Here is a 21950-nt window from a genome sequence, read left to right on the forward strand (position 1 = left end):
CAACTGATAGATATAACTAAGGATTTTTTTTCAAGGAGGGATTAAAAATAAACATGATTTGGAAGGTTTTTGTTTTTGATAAACTGTTGGGTTTGTCATATTTTACTTCTACATGTGTGTAGTTCTAAGACCCGTCGCAAACTAGGTTCCTGCGGGAGAAAACCTTGCTAGCATGTCCCTGACGTCATGAGCCTGCGCCTCTCTCCCCGCCCCTTTCTCTTTGCCAGCGTGGTTTTTCCTTTGCTAGGGGAGCATTGCCCGCATTTTCTCTCAGTTGGCAGAATTCAACTGAGAGAAAATGCGGGCAATGCTGCCCTAGCAAAGGAAAAACCACGCTGGCAAAGAGAAAGGGGCGGGGAGAGAGGCGCAGGCTCATGACGTCAGGGACATGCTAGCAAGGTTTTCTCCGCAGGAACCTAGTTTGCGACGGCTCTAATTGTGTATTTAGCCCAAACGTTTTGTATGCTATGCTTTCCAGTCATGAAGGATGAAGATGCTTAATGCAACCTTGTATCCGTTTCATCAGTGTGAACCAAATACAGCAGGGAACTTCCACGTAACAGATTTGATGAAGTGCACAAGTGTTTCTCATTCCTGACATATCTAGCCAAAGACGAGGAATTTTGTAAATGCCTAGAGCAAAACAGTATTTTGCAGGTGTGAAAGCTGTTGTACTGGAACTTGCTTCTGAGGAGACATGCATGGAATTAATTTTGAGTAGCAAAATGCAGTTGTCCTCACTGCTGGAATGCAGCTCCAAAACCCTTCTCAAATTGTATATTGGGTTTCCCATTCTTCCCATAACCTTCCAAAAACACATTAAGGAGGCAGTGGCATCATGAACCACTCACTCTCCCCATCCCCATAATTAAACCCCTGAAAATGAGTGAATCTGAATAGACATAACGAACTGGGAAACACTAAACTTGGTCCAATACACACATCCATCCAGATCCTGTAGAACTTTCAAGAGTAAAGGTTCTTGTGCTAGAAATCAAGTCAAGGGCTGCCTGTTTTGATATATGTGGAAATGTACCATTCAGATCTATTTAGAGTTTAGTAGAATGGAACACAATTAAATGCTCTCATCAAAATTATGGGAGGGTGTTTCATCAAGACTGGTATTTATTTCAAAGGAAAATAGGAAAAATAATGTAATCAATATTTTATTGTTATGTATTGCCAGGCATGAGGGGAGATGACTCCCAAATCTTCATGCCATCAATTTAGAAATAAGAGTTCTATACAAACAAAAAGAATCTTGTCTAGTGTTTCATGACTTTTAGGTGAAATGTCAACTGCGTCCACTGAAGAGTTGGAGGAATAGCAAAATTCAGTGGAGACATCATCTGATTGCTTGGATTGAGCTAAAACTGCAAGATGTTGTATCTAACTTGGCAAAATAGCCCCGTAGCTCTTCATAGTAATTATTAGTATTTTAAAAATTCTGACAAAAACAACCTGGAACCTTTTGCACATGAAATATATAGGTCTTTACATTATGGCAGCCATGCCTAACTATAATTAAAAACTTTTGTCTCCTAGCATTACCACCCCTTTTTCCCAGTAATTACAGTAACTATAACTTCTCCTTCCTAGATGGGCTGTGATAGGGATGGCTACTACTGTTCAATTCCTTGTTCCTGAAAGGTGGGGGGGGGGGGGAGCATCTTGAATGACTCTTAAAACTGTAAAGTATAAATGAGAGTTTGGGGGGGGGGGGCTCAAAACGGTATACACACAGACCAGAGTGAGTAAGTTTTAGACTACAGTGGCCACTATGTTTTTAACTACTTGGACATTCTACAGTTACAGATAGTGCCAAGCAGGTGTTTCCATGCATGGTTTATACAGTTCTTAAAGAAAGCAAAGGAGAACAACAGTGAAAGATGTTTTTATTACCAGTTGTAGTGATTTATTTTCTTTTATCTTTCTCTTCAGCATAGATAGGTCCACAAATACCATGCCAAATTACATTCCAGAATAGGATCTTATTAAATCTATTTGTTATTGCTAAGTTTTGAATACAAAGTTTTGGTGAATCACTAGTGGGCATATTCTGAGCAAGATTATATATCAATACAGATCAGTGAAAACTATTCTATAGTAGTAATATGATGTTCTAGCTTCCAAAAAAACCCCAGTCTCCAGTTGTTTGGAAGAAAAATGCCACCTGCAAAAACATCTGACAAAAGAACTATAAAAGTTACTTTCTGTTATTAGAGTTCTTGTCTAAGAAGTGTCACGCCAACAAGAAATCTATGCAGTGTCTTGTCTTATCTTTTTGTCAGCCTGCTTCAAGGAGATCCATGTATTCAACATACTTGCCCTCAGCTTGGCCCAAATGAAATGATTATTCAGCCCAAAAACCTGAGCAGCAAACTGTGCAGCACCTTCAGGTGAAAGAATTGTGGAACAGCCAAGACCTGTTTAAGAAGAAAAGGAAAAATAGAATTTACAGCAGTCATTTTGATATTTACAGAAAACCAGCAACATATCTATCACCTTAACTTTATTCCCTCTGAAGGAACTCAGAGTTTTAGTTAAAAAGGCAATGAGAGGGCATGGGGATAGTAACTAACCTATTTACATATTTTAATGGGCAATTACAGATAATGCTTGGTATTCTATATCAGCTATTCACTCCTAGCCCAATTCCCCCACCTCCAAAGTGACAAACGTTCAGCCATATTTCAATCGCTGGCAGAATTTCTCATGTAGCTGATGTCTCTTAAAGGAAGAAGGGAGGGAATTACAGCATTGGCAAAAAAGTCACAATTGTGTCTTAAGTCAGTGGTTCTCAACCTGTGGGTCCCCAGGTGTTTGGGCCTACAACTCCCAGAAATCCCAGCCAGTTTATCAGCTGTTAGGAATTCTGGGAGTTGAAAGCCAAAAACATCTGGGAACCCACAGGTTGAGAACCACTGGTCTAAGTAGTGGTTGTGATTACTAGAAGTTTGGCAACCACCATTTTTTCATGATACTAGTCAACAGCTGCATGAAGAGGAGGTGGTCCATTCTGCCAGTGATCAGTCAATGGACAAATGACATTCTGTTGAGTTTCAGGGGGTTGAACCAGGAAAGATTACTTACTGAAGTATGCTTAAGCAGCTGTTGCTGGTTTTCAAGGGGCTAATATGGTTATACAAGATCTTCAACCACTAGAGGTTAGAAGACAGCTCCTCTGAGTGAATACTAAATATCTGCTCTAAATCAGTATTGCAAGCATATTTTGAGAGCATGTGTACTTAAAATCTAGAGTAATACTAATTTTGAGACTAAAAATATTTTTTCCTAAATATTAATGATTTGGTTTACCCAAGAGCTGCAGAAAGGTTGAGGTTTAACTGGAAATAAATTAAATTCTCAGGGCCAGAATTCCTCTCTCATCACCAAGAACTATAGAAGAATAAAGCATATATTGCTGCTCTGGGCAAGAGTGGAGAGAGAAGGCCAGAAGACAGTTCCACCTTGTCTCCTGTGCTATGCTAAATATATAATACTAGCTGTACCCGGCCACGCGTTGCTGTGGCGTAGTGTGTTGTTTTCGAAAATGTAGTACTGACAAAGTAGTGGTGCTGTGGCCAACCTTCCCCCTATCTCCCCTTCTTTCCCTCCTTCCTTCACTCCCTGTTTCCTTCCTTCCTTCCCGTCTTTCCTTCTCTCCTTCCTTCCTTCTCTATTGCTTTCCTTCCTTCCCCCTTTTTCTTTCTCTTCTGTTGTCTCTCTTTTCTTCCTTCTCTCTTTCCTCCTTTCTTTCCCTCCCTCTTTCTCTACATTTTATCCCCTTCCTTCGCTCCCTCTTTCCTTCCTTCTTCCTTTTTCTCTTCTGCAGTCTGTCTTTTCTTCTCTCTTTCCATCTTTCCTTCCATCCCTCTTTCTCTACATCTTCCCCCCTTCCTTCGCTCCTTATTTCGTTCCTTCTTTCCCTTTTTTCTTTCCTTCTCTCCTTCCTTCTTTCTCTAACTTTCCTTCCTCCCCCTTTTTCTTTCCCTCCCTCTTTCTCTCCTTTCTTCCTTTTCTACCTATATTCTTTCCTTCCTTCTTTCTTTCCCTCCCTCTTTCTCTCCTGTCAGGGGTGATTTGAATGCAATATTCCTGCTTCTTGGCAGAATGGGGTTGGACTGGATGGCCCATGAGGTCTCTTCCAACGCTTTGATTCTATGATTCTATGATTCTTCCTTGACAGATTAGAAGGGGGCGTGGCTTGGAGGTAACGTGAGGAGGGAGGAGGGGAGGGGGATGGGTTTAGAAGGGGCGTGGCTTGGAGGTAATGTTAGGAGGGGGAGGGGAGGGGGTTGGGTTTAGAAGGGGGCGTGGCTTGGAGGTAACGTGAGGAGGGAGGAGGGGAGGGGGGATGGGTTTAGAAGGGGCGTGGCTTGGAGGTAATGTTAGGAGGGGGAGGGGAGGGGGTTGGGTTTAGAAGGGGGCGTGGCTTGGAGGTAACGTGAGGAGGGAGGAGGGGAGGGGGGATGGGTTTAGAAGGGGCGTGGCTTGGAGGTAATGTTAGGAGGGGGAGGGGAGGGGGTTGGGTTTAGAAGGGGGCGTGGCTTGGAGGTAACGTGAGGAGGGAGGAGGGGAGGGGGGATGGGTTTAGAAGGGGCGTGGCTTGGAGGTAATGTTAGGAGGGGGAGGGGAGGGGGTTGGGTTTAGAAGGGGGCGTGGCTTGGAGGTAACGTGAGGAGGGAGGAGGGGAGGAGGGATGGGTTTAGAAGGGGCGTGGCTTGGAGGTAATGTTAGGAGGGGGAGGGGAGGGGGGATGGGTTTAGAAGGGGGCGTGGCTTGGAGGTAACGTGAGGAGAGAGGAGGGGAGGGGGGATGGGTTTAGAAGGGGGCGTGGCTTGGAGGTAATGTTAGGAGGGTAGAGGGAGGAGGGGAGGGGGTGTGCCGCCGGGGGGGGGGGCGAGGGGCGGCGGAGTGCGCGCGTGGCGGGGAGTTTGCGCCGCGCGCGGCGTGCGTGCCGCCGGGGGGGGGGGGGGCGAGGGGCGGCGGGTGCGCGCGTGGCGGGGAGTTTCCGCCGCGCGCGCGCGCGTGTGCCGCCGGGGGGGGGGGTGAGGGGCGGCGGGTGTGCGCGCGTGGCGGGGAGTTTCCGCCGCGCGCGCGTGTGTGCCGCCGGGGGGGGGGGGGCGAGGGGCGGCGGGTTCGCTTGTGGGGGGGAAGTTTGCGCCGCGCGCGTGTGCCGCGGGGGGGGGGGGTGAGGGGCGGCGGGTGCGCGCGTGGCGGGGAGTTTGCGCTGCGGGCGCGTGTGTGCCGCGCGGGGGGTGGGGGGTGGGAGGGGCCGTACGTGCGCGCGTGCCGGGGAGTTTGCGCCAGTGCGCATGTTCAGTTGTTTTGTGGTGTTTTTGTCGTTGCAGTGGTGTTTGTTTTATTTTGGAGTAGATTAGTTTGTAGCGAGTGGGTTGGCCTAGGGGCATGGCAATTTTGGTTAAGTTTCGTTGGGGGGTTGTGGAGTTATGCGGCTCCGTACGACGCCCCCTACAGATTTATATATATAGATAATGTAATATAGTGTATATACATATAATTTTATATTATAATGCAATACAATACATAATGATACAATATTATAATTATATATTTTATATTACATGTAATATTACTAACAATATTACAATATAATGGTATAGTACAATATAGTAATATATAATACTGATATCATACTATGCTAATAATATAATATAATGTATGTATATATATCGTGTAGGCCGCTCTGAGTCCCCTTCGGGGTGAGAAGGGCGGCAAATAAATGTCTTAAATAAATAAATAAATATGTTTGATTAAAAATTGAGAAATTTGTTTGTATATCTTTACAACTAAATCACAACATACACACAGCAATTTAAGAATGTCTACAGTGGGTTGTAGGGTTTTTTTCAGACTGTATGGTCATGGTCTAGAGGCATTTTCTCCTGACGTTTCGCCTGCATCTATGGCAAGCATCCTCAGAGATAGTGAGTATGTGAGAGAATGCCTCTAGACCATGGCCATACAGCCCGAAAAAAACCTACAACAACCCAGTGATTCTGGCCATGAAAGCCTTCGACAATACAATGTCTACAGTATCTTAAGTATGACTAAACAGAAACCTAAACTATGGGAAACAATGGAATAAACCTTAAAACTTGTGTCATTTCTATGCATGTTTACAACCGAGATAATCCACATCAAAAATGAAAATTTGAGCTCACAGTTCTACAGCAATTTAGATGGAGTGAACAGTTTTGGTGGCAACTAGTTTGGCTTGGAGCATGACCTGTCTTTGGAAAATAACTTTCTTGCAAAGCATTCAAGGTTGAGAACTCACCACTGGGCAGTCTCAGTGATGACCATATATCCTGAGCACCCCAATCTGCAGACAATGGAGGACAGTTGATAACAGGATATGCAGTGTTTCCAGACATCACAGGTCCCAGTCCATTACTTCTCCCAGCCACTGCTATGAATACTGTGGCAATGCCATCACCTGGTAACATGTAAAAAAATCCACAAGATTTATGCCATATGTGTCCATGGAAAGACAATTTTGCATCATTTTCTCATGGCACTCAACAAAACAACTGTTTTGCTGCCACAGGATTAGGTGTTTCGTCAACAAATTCAATTTACCTTCATACTCTGCTTTGATTCTTAGTGTTTCATCTGGTCCTTTATGAGCAGAAGTCACTCGTAATTCACAGGGAATGCCAAAGCTTCCACAGGCCTTTTTAATCTTCTCACAGTGAGCAAGATCTGAGGTTGAACCCATAAGCACAACCACTCTGCCTTGGCTCTGTGGTTTCAGCAACATCTAGAAAAAAGGAAAGTCAAAGGCCAAATTAAAAAATATTTGGAGGAAAAATACAAAAGTTAGCTAGCTTTTTTATGTAGGCTGATGTTAATACCTCCACTCTTTCGGCCACCCATTCAAAGTTTCTCTTCACCATCTGCAGTGCTTCAGGGGTTACTTCTTTGAGATCACGGTATGACTAAAAGATATAAGAAAAAGATCCAGATATTGCATAATCCATGAGATGTGCGTATTGTATAGATCCCGAAGCAGCAACTTTCACCAGAAAGCTACAATGCTAATTTGTATAACTAGTAGCATTCAGAACTCCACAATGTCCCAGAGTACTGAAAAAAATATGACGAATTGCTTGCCATCATTTTAGAAAAATCTGGAATAACAGGTGAAATGCCAAAGGAATGGAGAAGGGCAAGTAATAACCCCCTCTTCAAAAAAGGCAACAAAAGATTATTTTAGAAACTACAACTCAGTTGGCCTCACAATACCAGGAAAAATAGTAAGATTACAGTAGGCCTTTGGTTCTAGCACCTGCTGCTCAAAATCCTGAGATGTGAAAGCCTCATTATATAGCACAGTGAAGTAAAATAGGATCCCTTATATCAAACAGCAAAAATAAATTAATTTGTTTGGAATTAAAAAATATTTTCAAGCCATGGATAGTGGAATTATGGGTTCAGAATCCATGGATACAGAATACCTACTCTATACAAGAGTCTGCCTGCAAGTAAATTGACGACAACGCAATGATCAGCAGCAGCCAGCATGGTTTTGTCAGGAACAAATTCTGCCAAACTAACCATATATCACTCATAACCATACATGCCATGCAACATTTATATAAATATAATAAGCTTATTATTTCTGCATCATGAAAAAGTGATGTTAAAATAAGTGAAACATACTTAATGTACAATAAAATGTACTCAATGCATTCCTATATATTTTTTCTTTATATTTTCAATTTTTTTTACAAAGTTTTAAATTATTACCAAAAAATTTTGTTCTCAGAAGACTAATTCTATTAAAATTGATGTTTCTATTGGTGTCAAAGTATTAATAAAGTTAGGTTGCTGTGAGTTTTCCGGGCTGTATGGCCATGTTTCAGAAGCATTCTCTCCTGACGTTTCGCCCACATCTATGCCAGGCATCCTGAGAGGTGTGAGGTCTGTTGGAAACTAGGAAAATTAGGTTTATATATCTGTGGAATGTCCAGGGTAGGAGAAAGAACTCTTGTCTACTTGAGGCAACTGACAACCCTGATTAGCATTGAATAGCCTTGCAGCTTCAAAGTTTGGCTGCCTCCTGCCTGGGGAAATCCTTTGTTGGGAGGTATTAGCTTGCCCTGATTGATTCTTGCCTGGAATTCCCTTTTCTTTTTTTTAGTGTTCCTCTTTATTTGCTGTTCAGATTGTACAGTTTTTTAAAATACTGGTAGCCAGATTTTGTTCATTTTCATGGTTTCCTCCTTTCTGTTGAAATTGTCCACGTACTTGTGGATTTCAATGGCTTCCCTGTGTAGCCTGACATGGTCGTTGTTTGAGTGGTTCAGTAAAGTGTTTGTAAAACATTTGAAGAAAATATCTATGGAGAATTCACAGGGTAGTTAATCCCAACTTGCAATCCCTTGACAGTGGACAATAAATCGCTGACCACTGTGTCTATACTGGTTCAGGCTTATGGAAGCTGAGGTTTAAAATATCTAGACTAAAGGCTGAGAACCATGGCTCTAGAAAACAGCTTTGTCTCCCCCTCAGAGGCAGCAGTGAAATTTCAAGAATTCATCACTACTACATATAGAATTTCCAGGACAGTAAATCTGAGAGTGACTACTCCAACCTCTTTTTTAAAAACACAATTGCGCCTTTACTTTAGCCCTCTAACCGTAAACTTAAGAACCCAGAGACAGGGCATAACATTACCTGTTTGTCTTTCTGCTGTTTTCTGTCTCCAGATGGCCACAACCGCCAAGAATCATTATCAATGACATCGGCAAGAACGATCTCTTTTGTAGCCACACAAACACCAAACTCAACCTAAAACCACCAAACAACAGACATGTTATCTGAAGCCAGTGATTGTATCATTCCTTTGAAAGCAGATTTTGTTTCAGAAGAGTATTTTCCATACCTTCATGTCCACTAAAGTACAGTTCAGGGGCTGCCATGCTTTCTCAAGTATTTCAAAAATAGCTCGGGTAGACTGAGCCATAATATCAACTTCCGTTCGTCCAATTTCAAGGCCAGCAAACTGGAACTTCACTTCAATGAGTTGCTCATCAGACCATTGTGGATCATTGGCTGCATCATCCTGGAAAATAAACAGCAACATTCCTTTACATTTTCACAACACACCTGATTCAATTCTCCTGTGGAGGGGAAATGAACTAGAAATCGTTACAGACACTTTAAAACATTATACAAATGCACGATTTCTAAGTTCACACAATACCAATTGTAGACTTAGCATCCTACTACTGATGGACTTTACTCAGTAGATGTAAAGGGTTCTATTTTGTCCTCCCTGCTTTTTACCATCTACATGAAACCGCTGGGAGAGGTCATCCGGAGTTTTGGAGTTCGGTGCCATCTCTACACAGATGATGCCCAACTCTACTACTCTTTTCCACCTAATTCCAAGGATGCCCCTCAAGTGCTGGACAAGTGCTTGGCCGCTGTAACAGTCTGGATGAGGACAAATAAGCTGAGGATCAATCCTGACAAGACAGAGGTCCTCCAGGTCAATTGTAAACTGGATCGAGGTATAGGGTGGCAACCTGTGCTTGACAGGGTTGCACTCCCCCTGAGGTCACAGGTCCACAGCTTGGGTATCCTCCTAGACTCATCGCTAACGCTTGAAGCGCAGGCATCGGCGGTGGCTGGGAGGGCCTTTGCACAATTAAAGCTTGTGCGCCAGCTGCCACCATACCTCATGAAGTCGGATTTGGCCGTGCTGGTCCACCCCTTAGTTATCTCCAGATTGGATTATTGCAATGCGCTCTATGTGGGGCTGCCCTTGAAGAAGGCCTGGAAATTTCAATTGGTCCAACGGGCGGAAGCCAGACTACTAACTGAAGCAAATTACAGGGAGCGGTCAACCTCCTTGTTTAAGGAGCTCCATGGCTGCCGTTTATTTTCTGGTCCCAATTCAAGGTGCAGGTTTTACCTACAAAGCCCTGAATGGTTTGGGACCGCATCTCCGTTTACGAACCCACACAATCTGTTCTATCTTCCGGAGAGGCCCTTCTCTTGCTCCCGCCCCCATCAAAAGTGCGACTTGTGGGGACGAGGGAGAGGGCCTTCTCTGTGGTGCCCCCCCCCCCCCGGCTCTGGAACTCACTCCCCAAAGATATTAGACAATCCCCCACCCTGGCAGTCTTCAGGAAGAGCTTGAAAACTTGGCTGTTCCAGTGTGGCTTCACTGAATAATGAGCAATAATTCCCTGTCCTGACTAATTCTGGCAAAATCTCCTCGGAAGCACATTATACCTGTGAGTGCAATCAACCCTACTCTACCCTCCGGATCCCCTGTCCAGATACATTGCACTGCTGTCCCACCCAGTGTTTTAATTTTTAATTCTGATTTTAACCCAATAGAACTGGCCCTGCCCATAGTGTCTGATCTCTGTGTCTAAATGTTGCGATTTTATAGTGCTGATGTGTTATTTATATTGGTTTTTGTATTTTATTTTATTTTCTTACATTTTATTGCTGTGTTTTGTTTATACTGATGTATTGTATTGCTGGGCTTGGTCTTATGTAAGCCGCCCCGAGTCCCCTTGAGGAGATGGAGGCAGGGTATAAATAAAGTTTTTTTATTATTATTATTTATTAGAATACTACCGTGGAAGAACCTTTTGTGTTATCCTGATACTTTGCTTCAATCTGTATTGGCACATTTTCTCTCCATTTTATAACTTTTCTTCTACCTTCTTCCCCAACTGGATTTAAAACTGTGATTTCCTTTGACACTCAAACTGTGGTATCACAATAATGCTACAAATCCAACAACTACGTATCTCTCTTGGCCATTCAACAATCCATTGTTCGCATTTGAGAGTATACTATCCAAATTCCAGGTGTCAAGGTGTGTCTCCAACGCCGCCCTATGTCTGGAGACTGGAATCCTGAGAACTGAGGCCAGGGTTTGGGTGGTTATACTGAACTATTGGCTTAGACCAGTGGTTCTCAACCTGTGGTCCTCCAGATGTTTTGGCCTTCAACTCCCAGAAATTCTAACAGCTGGTAAACTGGCTGGGATTTCTGGGAGCTATAGGCCAAAACACCTGGGGACCCACAGGTTGAGAACCACTGGCTTAGACTATCCCTCTCTCCTCTTGGCCTTGCACCATTTACTATGTCCAGATAGGAAAAAGCAATAGCATCCAAAATTTCATCCTTTGGCTTCTCTCGAGGATTGCTAACCAGTATGGGCTACGACCAAGCTTAATCTCTTATCAAATGACAAATAACTGACATTGAGTGACAATCAGACTTAGCCAATGCCCCATCCTTTCTTATCAATGGAGTCAGTAGGTTTTGTACCTCTCCTATAAATTATCTGACCATGCTGGAGGTTTCCAGGCATCAGAGAGCTTTCCCTCTGGCACATTGCCAGGCCTCCCATCTGACATACTGGTTCATACCACCCCTCAGATTCCTCACTTTGGGGTTGTGGGAGGGAAGGTACACCAGGTGAAAGAAATAGTATGAAGTAAAAGATGTGTGAAGAAAGGCCTCTTCCCCACTTAAAAGTATTCTCAAGCAGCACTGTCTGCTGTTCCCACTTCCCTCCTTCCCTCCATACACACATATCTCTGGCATTCCTGTACCCTAGGTGGTCTTATAGAGAGTGTTACATCTCCAGCTGGCAAGGAGCAGAAAGAACCCCTTGAAGGAGGGAAAGCAAGTGAACAATTTGGCTCTGTACAACCACTGTTGCTGCCAGCATCCCCTCGAAGAGACCCCACCATAATGAGTGTAAGGCAAATTGGGCTGTTATCTCATGACCACTACAGTGGTGGATTCATGGCAGTACCACCAAAAATGACATGGAGAGTGTCATAAATATAGAAATTAGCTAGGTATTTTTAATTACAAGATGTGAGTCTAGAATTGAAAGGGTTAAATGGATACAATGACTCAGCAAACAGTTCAATATAAGCAGATGTGCTTGTAGCTTAGTAGCTCTCAGTCTGAGAGAGGCCTCAGTGAGAGGTAAACCTCAGTTAATTGCTCTCAGTATGAAGAGGCTTCAGTCTGAGAGAGGCCTCAGTGTGAGGAAGGTCTCAATGTGAAAAGGCCTGGTGTGAGAAGCTTTGGCGAGAGAAGTCTCAGATTGAAGACCTTCAGTGTGAAGGCTGCTATGTGTAAAACACTACAGTGTAAGTTCAGTGTGAGAGGAAGCTCAGTGAGAGCAAAGCCGTTTATCTGCATGAGAAAAAAGCCCAGCGTTGAAGCAAAGAATGAAGTATAAAGAACTTTATTTGAGTTATGGAAACCTTGTTGTTGTAAATGGTGCAACCATATTATTTTGCTATAAAGAAAAGACTCCAAAGGAAGATATAACATTGGTCTGTGTGTTTTTGTTCTTTTTATCACCTTTGGCTATTGGTGCTGGGTCACGTTGCTGCTAATAAGTTACATTTAGGAGGAGGGTCTTTTGTTAATAAGCTCACTCGCCCACAGAGAAAGGGATGGAAGCAGAGATTGTGATGGCGGCAATAGCAACAAGGAGAGGTGAGGCACTCCCGTCTTCCTTTCTTCCCTCCCTCCCTGTGACAGACATAGAGAGGGGCAGAGGAGGAAAAACAATACAAGTGGATGCTGGCAGCGAATGGTTCTAGGTTTTCAAGGTTTTCAGGTATTACTCTCTAGAGTAGGGATGTTTAACCTGTATTAAGTGGTTATTTCTGCTAAATGATATTTCACAACCAGCATTAGAACCAAGGCACATCTATATAACCCACCTTATAAAACATCTCAATTTTAGGAGGGTAAAATTTGTAGCCTTCTTCAACACCAGGATTTCTTTTCAGGAAAGAACCTGTAGCAATTCTCCTGCAAACCCATTCAATGGGAATCATTTCACAATGAGCAGCTATAAAGGCTGAGTCGCTGTGTTTCCTCACAAACGCAGTTTTGATTCCTGAGGGAGGGGAAATGACTTTAGTTCCACAAATGAAACACATTTATAAATAACCTGAAAAAGCACAGAGAGGTAAAAAAGCATCTGAAAATAGAAGGGAAGTAGAGAAATAAATAGCAATTGCTTAAGGAAATAATTTTCAATTTTATAGTCCATTCTTTACACATTTTGACTCCATCCCTCCATGCTGCAGAAATTCTGACCCTGAGCATCCTGGGTGAGAGGAGGGAATTTAACAAGACTGATAACCTTGTTGAAAAGATGCCAGGTGAAATCTGTTTGCAACCTTTGTACTGCAAAAACACACACGACAGAATGAGGGGAGATTAGAAGGAAAGCATTCACCAGTAAATAATTCATTGGGAAACATCTGAGAGCATGAGCGAGAGCTTCAAATAAGGTAATTTTTAAGCCATAAAGTTACTCAGTACCAAGATCTCACCAAAGTACACTGATATGAAGCAATTTTGAGAGGCTCATCACAATAAACTGATGTCAGCTTGATTAGAAGTGATATGTTTTAAAGATCTTATAACCCACAAAGTTTATTCTTGAGTAGTTACACACTTTTTGTGCATGAAGCTAGTGTCATAATATCAGAGATCAGACATGTTGCATGAAGGGGAGGAAGGAAATCTGAAAGACATCTGGAATTCTGTTGATTGATCCCAGTTAGAGAAGACCTAATGAATATGGGATCAACAGGTAGGGAAACCCAACTGTTCTTTTATAGTTGGGACTAACAGTGAGATTGAGGCTGTACACTTTAAAAATGCACAAGCAAAAAAAAATTGTAAAATTAATTCCCAGATCACATGTAGTGTTCAGGAAAGGAAGTTACTAATACAGATCACATCTTAGCCATTTTCTCATTAATGGCTGTAAATCATATACATGCGAAGACATTATTATGGATTTTTGGAAAGCCCATTTTGGTCGAACGTGGTCATGATTTCACAAAGTTCGTTTTGGCCAGTGTTGAGAGTTTTGAGTTTCTTTTCATTTTGTTTGTCTAGAAGGCATAATGATGTCTTACATCCTCCTGTTCACATTTTCAGTGATGTTTATAGATGTCACTACTGGTAGCAAAGCAATGCTCTCCAGGCTATCTGATATCAGCAACCAGTAATTATTTTCTTCCAGGAAACAGTATTTCCTATCCTATCCCCCCTCCCCCATCAAAATTAATCTGCTGTTGCTTTTGATGCTTGTTTATTATTGTTTATGCTGTTTTATGCTATTTTAACTTGTCACTGTACTGTTTTAATTGCATACTGCCTTGGGCTTGGCCCCATGTAAGCTGCCCCGAGTCCCTTTGGGGAGATGGAGGCGGGGTAGAAAAATAAACTACTTCTGCTGCTGCTACTACTACTACTACTACTGCTACTTCTGCTACTACTACTTCTTCTTCTTCTATGTGTACCCATCTGGCTACAATTGTTTGTTTCTTTCCTGCAGAGAATAACTTCCAACAGCTCATGTCCCAAATGCTAGCTCAGGGACCACCACTTTGACTAGTACTACGCTAGACAACCTAGTGTATTTCATGAGACCCATCACTGATGACCAAGTCATTCTTTTGCTACATGTGGTGCAGGTGAGTACATTTGTGCAATTTTCACATTTGAAAAATGTCAGGATAAAAACTAGTTTTTTATTGTCTGCAATGCAGCACATGGATTCTCAAAACTCACCAGATTCCTGAAGCAACTGAAAGACAGCGCATGTCGTGGTATTTGAGATTGCAGCCTTCCCCTCCATGAGATCCTTTCGAGCTGCATTTCCCGCTGTTATCTGGTCTTTTGATTGTAAAAGCACACATCCAGGAATGCTGGGCAATTCATAAACCTCCTTTGTTTTCCCCTCATTTATTTTTTTGCCAAGTTTCAGTTCTGGAGAAAGAAGGGGAAACAGTTGTAAAGTTTTGTAACCTTCTTTCAAATGTACAAGGCTTTTAGTACAATCTTAATTATAACAAGGTAGTCAATACAATCTTCACAAGGCCCTTCCAGACAGGCCCTATATCCTAGGATCTGATAGCAGGTTTTCTGTTTATCCCAGATTATCTGGCAGTGCAGACTCATATAAACCAGTTTAAAGCAGAAAACCTGGGATCAGATCCTAGTCTTAACCTGAAAGCCTTACCCCACTGTTTATCCTTTTTGGGCTCCTCTCAATTACACTTTTTCTATTCCTACCTCATCCAGGGTTTTATCATTTTTCCTCGTCTATTTGGCCTGCCCATTCTGTTAATCTTATATTGTGCTAATTTGCTTTATTTATTTTATTTTGCTACTGTATGTATTTATTCTGATGTAAATTTTGTAGTCTGTATTCTGTATTTTATTTTGCTGTATTGTATCTTTGGGCTTGGCCTCATGTTAGCCACCCCGAGTCCCCTTCGCGAAAATGGTGGCGGGGTATAAAGTTGTTTATTATTATTATTATTATTATTGGGCCTGTCTGGAAGGGCCTACAATCTGATTGATTACACATTTACTCAGAGGTACGTTCTACCATATTTCCAGATAAATATGTACAGAACTGTAATCTCCATTTCTCTGTTGTCTACAGTGCAACTTTTTTTTAAAAATAGAAGACATATTCAAAGATTTCAGTTCAGCAAATTTGCTTGTGTATATTGTAAAAGCTAATTTTGTCAAAGTACACTGAAGCAAGCAATAGCTGACCCTGCAAAGAAATTTTGTGAAAGAACACCTTGACAAATACTAATTAAAGAATCATTCTGTTAAGCTTTAGATATGTTGAGTCTATTTTTTGACGTCAGCCTGGGATATAAAGAAATGGGAGATGACCAGATGACTTATCTGGGGAGCATCTATCTGGAAAAGAGAATATTTGGCTGGTTGAGATCCTAAACAGAAAGACCCCCTGGTATATTTAAATTATGGAATCAGAGTCAAGCTTTACAAAGAAAGTATACAAACTATATACTGATCATCACATCTGACAGTCACATGCTTGTCTTCATCATGATTTTTTTTTTGTGTCGGGAGTGACTTGAGAGACAGCAATTCGCCTCTGATGTGAGAGAATTGGCCGACTGTAAGGACGCCCGGATGTTTTACCATCCTGTGGAGACCTCTCTCATGTCCCCATATGACAAGCTGGAGCTGACAGACAGAAGCTCACCCCGCTCCCCAGATTCAAACTGCTGACCTATCACGATAAATGAAATACTTCCAAGTATTTACAACTTTCTTTGCACACACAGTGTATACAAAACCGAAAGACATTTATAGTTTTGTAAGCATCCTTATAAAAGGACTCCTGTTTTGTAAAAATAGGAGTCATTTTATACGAGTTCTGTGGGCATGCTGCATCGTTGCCTCTTGGTTAATACACAGCAAATGAAGTGGTGATCCCAGAAGGGTCATAACGGGCAATATAAAAACTTCAGAAAAAAGAAAGTCCATCTTCAATCTATAATTGCACATAGAATGAAGTGATGGTCTTCTTCAGAAGATATGCATGGCAAGTATGCTGTCAAAGGTTAAGATAAAGGTTTTCCCCTGACATTAAGTCCAGTCGTGTCTGACTCTGGGGGTTGGTTTTCATCTCCATTTCTAAGCCGAAGAACCGGCATTGTCCATAGACACCTCCAAGGTCATGTGGCTAGCATGACTGCACGGTGCACTGTTACCACCCCACCTATTGATCTACTCATATTTGCATGTTTTCGAACTGCTAGTTTGGCAGAAGTTGGGGCTGACACTGGGAGCTCCCACCGCTCCCCAGATTTGAACCTGCGACCTTTCAGTTAACAAGTTCAGCAGCACAGCGCTTTAACCCACTGACGTCAAACTGCTTGTCAATTTATGGAAAAACCATTAATTTCATAGGTTTGTTTTTTTTTTTTTACATAGAGTTGGCTGTATTGGATCCTTCCTCTGTACCTGGCATTATTTGCAGTCTATATTTCATCAGAATGTTTGTGTGTGTGTGAAGGGGACTGGTACAGCTTTAAATCATAACTCCTTGATTCTCAACATCCCCATTAGCATGGTCACTGGCCATCTTGGCTAAGGGATTTTGGGATGTGTGCTTCAAAACAGTATCTTCTCCAAACTTGGGGAAGACATGGGGAAAAAATTATTAATTTTTTTCTTGTAGGAACTCAAAAAGATTACAGACAACATCAAAACCGTTATAGCCTCATGGCTTTGTAGAGCCTGTTACTTTGTATCATCAGAATTTTCCACCATCCAGTTCTGCAAGTCACCTTATGACAAGTCCATAGGGTTTTCCTTAGGCAAGGAATCCCCAGAGGTGGTTTAACAGTCCCTTCCTTTGAAATATAGCCTTCAGAACCTGGCATTTGTTGGTGGGCTCCCAGCCAAGTCCTTACTAGGGCTGATCCTACTTAGCTTCCAACATCTGAGCTTAATAAAGACAGTTCATGTAATTTGCTTGGATATATTGTAAGACTAAACCCTATCAGGAAATTGAGCCTGCAAAGAAATTTCATGTAACAACACCTTGGCAAACCCGAATTATAGAATCATTCTGTTAAGGTTTAGATAGGTTCGGTCTACTTTCTGAAATCAGCCTGGGAAAGAGCACATCTAGATGGCTGAGGTCTTGAACAGGCTTGGTCTTCCAGGTGTTTTGGACATCAGTTCCCAGAATTCCTTTGCATCCACTGAGTCATCAGAAAGCAGAGATGTCACTGTGTTGTCAAAGGCTTTCATAGCCAGAATCACTGGGTTGCTGTGAGTTTTTGGGCTGTATGGCCATGTTACAGTAGTATTCTCTCCTGACATTTCACCTGCATCTATGGCAGGCATCCTTCTGTTTCTGAGAGGTGTCCCTTTCTTACTGCCTTGATTCTGATGTTTTTAAATACCCGTAATCAGTTTTAAGGTAAAGGTTTTCCCCTGACATGAAGTCCAGTCGTGTCCAACTCTGGGGTGTGGTGCTCATCTCTATTTCTAAGCCGAAGAGCCAACGTTGTCCATAGACACCTCCAAGGTCATGTGACCTGAATGACTGCATGGAGTGCCTTTACCTTCCCACCAGAGCAGTACCTATTGATCTACTCACATTTGCATGTTTTCGAACTGCTAGGTTGGCAGAAGCTGGGGCTGACAGCGGAAGCTCACGCTGCTCCCCGGATTTGAACCAGCGACCTTTCGGTCAACAAGCTCAGCAGCTCAGCACTTTAATCTACTGTGCCACCAGGGTCCAACCGGTATTACCAATCTGGAATTCCAGACAGCCAACAATCAAGTGTCAGTTAACACCTCCAAAGCAAAGGATGTCCCCAGGCAGCAACAGCCAGACTTTGCAGCTGCAAAGCTACTCACCAGCTAATCAAGGTGGCCAATTGCAAAATTCACACTTGCATCAAACAGACAAGAGTTCTTTCTCCCACCCTGGACATTCTACACACACCCCACTTGCCTCATTCCCACAGACCTTCGAACAAATCTCTGAGGATGCTTGCCACAGATACAGGTGAAATGTCAGGAGAGAATGCTACTGGAGCATGGCCATACAGCCTGAAACACTCACAGCATTCCAGAGGTGTCGCTATTTCAGGCTGTTTCAAAATGATGTTTAAGGGTCCTTCCACACAGCCATTTAACCCAGAATATCAAGGCAGAGAATTCACAATATCTGCTTTGATGTAGATTATCTGAGTCCACATGGCCATATAACCCAGTTCAATGTGGCTTTTATAGAGCTGTGTGGAAAGGGCCGAAGAAAAGTGGTTTCACTGGGCAGGTGATCACCTGGAACCAGTTTGAGATTCAGACGCTATTTACACAAACCACTGATGTACATTAGAATCATAGAATTGGAAGAGACCTCATGGGCCATCCAGTCCAAGCCCATTCAGCCAAGAATCTGGAGAATTGCATTCAAAGCACCCCCCTTTTTTTTTTGGTCATGTCAGGAGCAACCTGAGAAACTGCAAGTCGCTTCTGGTGTGAGAGAATTGGCCGTCAGCAAGGACGTTGCCCAGGGGGCGCCCGGATGATTTTTAATGTATTATGATCCTTGTGGGAGGCTTCTTTCACATCCTCGCATGAGGAGCTGGAGCTGGTAGAGGGAGCTCATCCGCCTCTCCCCGGATTCGAACCTGCGAACTATTGTCTTCAGTCCTGCTGGCACAGGGGTTTAACCCACTGTGCCACCGAGGGCACCCTCTACCTGTCTGCACCCCTGTCAGATAGCCATCCAGCCTCTGTTTAAAAGCTACCAAAGAAGGAGCCTCCATCACTCTGCCGCAGAGAGTTCCACTGCTGAACAGCTCTCACAGTCAGGAAGTTCTTCCTAATGTTCAGATGGAATCTCCTTTCTTGTAGTTTGAAGCCATTAAGATCTTTCTTTTATGCACTTTTGTGGGTGTTTGTTGCCTAAAGGCCACACTCTGAAACTAACTTTGAACTGCGTTAAATAGACAGTGCAGACAGGGTCTCAGCCATCCATTTTGGATTTTGCAGCATCTTAGGTTTAGGAAACCTGGGGAAAGTATACTCACCAAAGCAGAGGAGGCTTCTGGGAGCTGGAGTCCCAAACACCTGGAGGACTCAGCATGTGGCCTCCAACTCCCAGAAGCCCTAGCCAGCTTGCCCAATAGTCAGGAATTCTAGGGGTTAAAAGACTCCTTTGTTGTGGGGCATTCAGGAGGCCTTCTTTGGGGGGAGGACAAGAAGGCACTCACTCACCTGTAGGGCGGATGGGAGCCATGGCTGCTGCAGCAGGAGCCCGAGGCGCCTAGGAGTCAAAGGCAAAGAGAAGTTAGCACAAGAGGAAGAAGGAGAAGAGGAAGGAGGAGGAGAAGGAGGAAAAGTTTGCTCGCGAGAGCCGTCCGCGGAGGAGCAAGTCCGAGGAGGAGAGAGAGGGCGCGCGCTGGCGGGGCGGCGTAAGAAGGGCGGGCGGCGGAAGGGGGCGGCCAATGAGGGGCGGGGAGCGCGCCCCGAACGCGCCAATGGCAGCCCCGCAAACAGGGCTTGCGCCACAGAATACACACACTCAATGGCGCGCGCACACGCCCCCTCGCAGCCCAATTTCCCCCAAGCATTCCCTCCAATCTGAGGCCAGTTCTGGCGGACACCCCTCGCCCGCCTCTTTCCCGCCCCAAAGCCCCGCGGGCCATGGCGAAGTTGCACTCTCAACAACTCCCGCTTCTATTCCAGCGCCCCCAAGTCCTCGCAAACTTCACCCTTTCTCCCTCTTCCTTACCCCCTCCCTTTCTTCTCTCCTTCCCTTTCACCCCTCCTTCTCTCTCTTTCCCCTCCCTATTTTTCCTCCGACTTTCCCCACTCCTTCCCTCCTTTTCCCTTTTTACTTTCCCTCCCTCCTTTTTTGTCTTTCCCCCCTCTTTCCCCTTCTCCTTCGCTCCTTTACCTTCTTCCTTTTCTGTCTTTTCCCTCTCCTTCCCTCCTCCCTTTTCCTCATCCCCTTTCTCTCTTTCCCTCCCTCCTTCTCTTTCCCCTTTCTTCTTTCCTTCCTTTTCCTCTCTTCCCTTCCCTTCATTTTCCTTGTCTTCTTTCACTCCCTTCTGCCTTTAACTCTTCTTTCCCCCTCTCCTTCCTTTCTTCTCCCTCATTCTCTTTTCCCTTCCCTCCTCTTCCCCTCTCTTCTTCCCCTCTTTCTGTCTTCCCTTCCCTTCATTTTCCCTGTCTTCTGTCTCTCCCTTCTGCCTTTAATTCTTCTTTCCCCCTCTTTACTTCCTTCTCCCTCAATCTCTCTTCCCTTCCCTCCTCTTTCCCTGTCTTTTCCTTCTCTTTCCCCCTCTACTTCCTCTCTTTTCCTCCTTTTCCTTTCTCTCCCCCTTTCTCTCCCTTCTTTCCCTCCTTCCTTGTGTCTTTCCACATCTTTCTCCTTCGCTCCTTTCCCTTTCTTCTTTCCCTTCTTCCTTTTCTGTCTTTTTCCTCTCCTTCCCTCCTCCCTTTTCCTCTTCCCCTTTTCTCTCTTCCCCTCCTTCCTTGTGTCTTTCTTCCCCTTTCACCCTCTCCTTCGCTCCTCTCTCTTTCCCTTCTTTCCCTCTCTTCTTTCCCACTTTCTCGCTTCCCTTCCCTTCATTTTCCTGTCTCCTTTTCCTCCCTTCTGCCTTTAATTCTTCTTTCCCCCTCTCTTTCCCTCCTTTTCCTTTCTTTCCCCCTTTCTCTCCTTTCTTTCCCTCCTTGTGTCTTTCCTCATCTTTCACCTTCTCCTTTGCCCATATTTCCTCTCTTCTTTCCTCTCCTTTCTCTCTTCCCTTCTCTTTATTTTCCCAGTCTTCTTTTCCTCCTCTTTCCCCCTTTTTCTTTCTTCCCCTCCCTGCTCTTTCTCTCATTTTCCCTGTCATCTTTCCTCTCGTTCTCTTTCCCCCTTTCCTCCCTCTTTTTCTCTCCTTTTCCTTTCTTTCCCCCTTTCTCTCTCTTCCCTTCTCCCTTTCTCTTGCTTATTTCCTCCCTCCTTCTGTCTTAGCCCTCATTCCCTCTCCTTCCCTCCCTCCCCTCTTTCCCCGTTTCCTTTCTTCTTTCCTCCTCTTTCCCCTCTCCTTCCTTCTTTCATGTCTTCTCCTCCCTCATTCCCCCTCCTTCCCTCTCCCTATTTCCTTTCTTCTTTCCCCTCTCCTTCCTTCCTTCTTTTACCGTCCCTTCCCTCCCTCCTCTCTCTTTCCCCCTCCCTCTATTTCTCTCTTTTTCCAGGAAGGATTCCCTCAGGAAGCAAAAGTAAACAACTCTTCTTTCTTATCCCCAATCAAAGTCAGAGAGGGAAAATCAAGTTTCAGCTCGGAAAAGCAGGAAATACCAAGGGAACCCTAAAAGAGGGGAGGCGGGGACTGGGGAGGGGCGACTTCCTCACAGGAGGGGGGGGGGCTAACTTTTTTGTTGCCATGAGACCAAATCACACATACACACGAGGGAGGTGATGGAGTCCTAAAGCAGAAAAAAGGGGCAGGACTCTCAACTTAGGAGCAGCCGCGAGACTAGTGCGCGCCCTCTCTCTATGCAAATCAGGCCTGTATGCAAATGAGGCGCCGAGGGGCGGGAAAAAAGGA

The 21950-nt window shown here is 44.0% G+C and overlaps 1 protein-coding gene across 1 annotated transcript; it reads right to left on the reverse strand.

Annotated features, from left to right (window-relative positions):
• Nucleotides 1-1878: 1878 nt before the first annotated feature.
• On the reverse strand, nt 1879-19816 carry LOC132776662 (multifunctional protein ADE2). The gene is made up of 9 exons (XM_060778549.2): nt 19627-19816; nt 14626-14823; nt 12753-12931; nt 8915-9094; nt 8707-8820; nt 6882-6965; nt 6607-6787; nt 6305-6463; nt 1879-2426 (listed from the first exon to the last, which is right to left on the reverse strand). Exons 1-9 carry the CDS (start codon nt 19646-19648, stop codon nt 2260-2262), a joined length of 1284 nt encoding a protein of 427 aa, XP_060634532.1. The 5' UTR covers nt 19649-19816; the 3' UTR covers nt 1879-2259.
• Nucleotides 19817-21950: the final 2134 nt, after the last annotated feature.

Source organism: Anolis sagrei, chromosome 5 (genome assembly GCF_037176765.1).
Source record: "Anolis sagrei isolate rAnoSag1 chromosome 5, rAnoSag1.mat, whole genome shotgun sequence".
NCBI lineage: Eukaryota > Metazoa > Chordata > Lepidosauria > Squamata > Dactyloidae > Anolis > Anolis sagrei.

Excerpts from the sequence above, each read along its gene's own strand:
- LOC132776662 (XM_060778549.2), bottom strand. The coding sequence starts at position 19,648 with ATGGCTCCCATCCGCCCTACAG. Across the intron at positions 8,821-8,914 it reads GTACTTTAGTGGACATGAAG|GTTGAGTTTGGTGTTTGTGT; the intron begins GTATGGAAAATA and ends TGGTGGTTTTAG. Across the intron at positions 6,464-6,606 it reads AATCAAAGCAGAGTATGAAG|GTGATGGCATTGCCACAGTA; the intron begins GTAAATTGAATT and ends ACATGTTACCAG.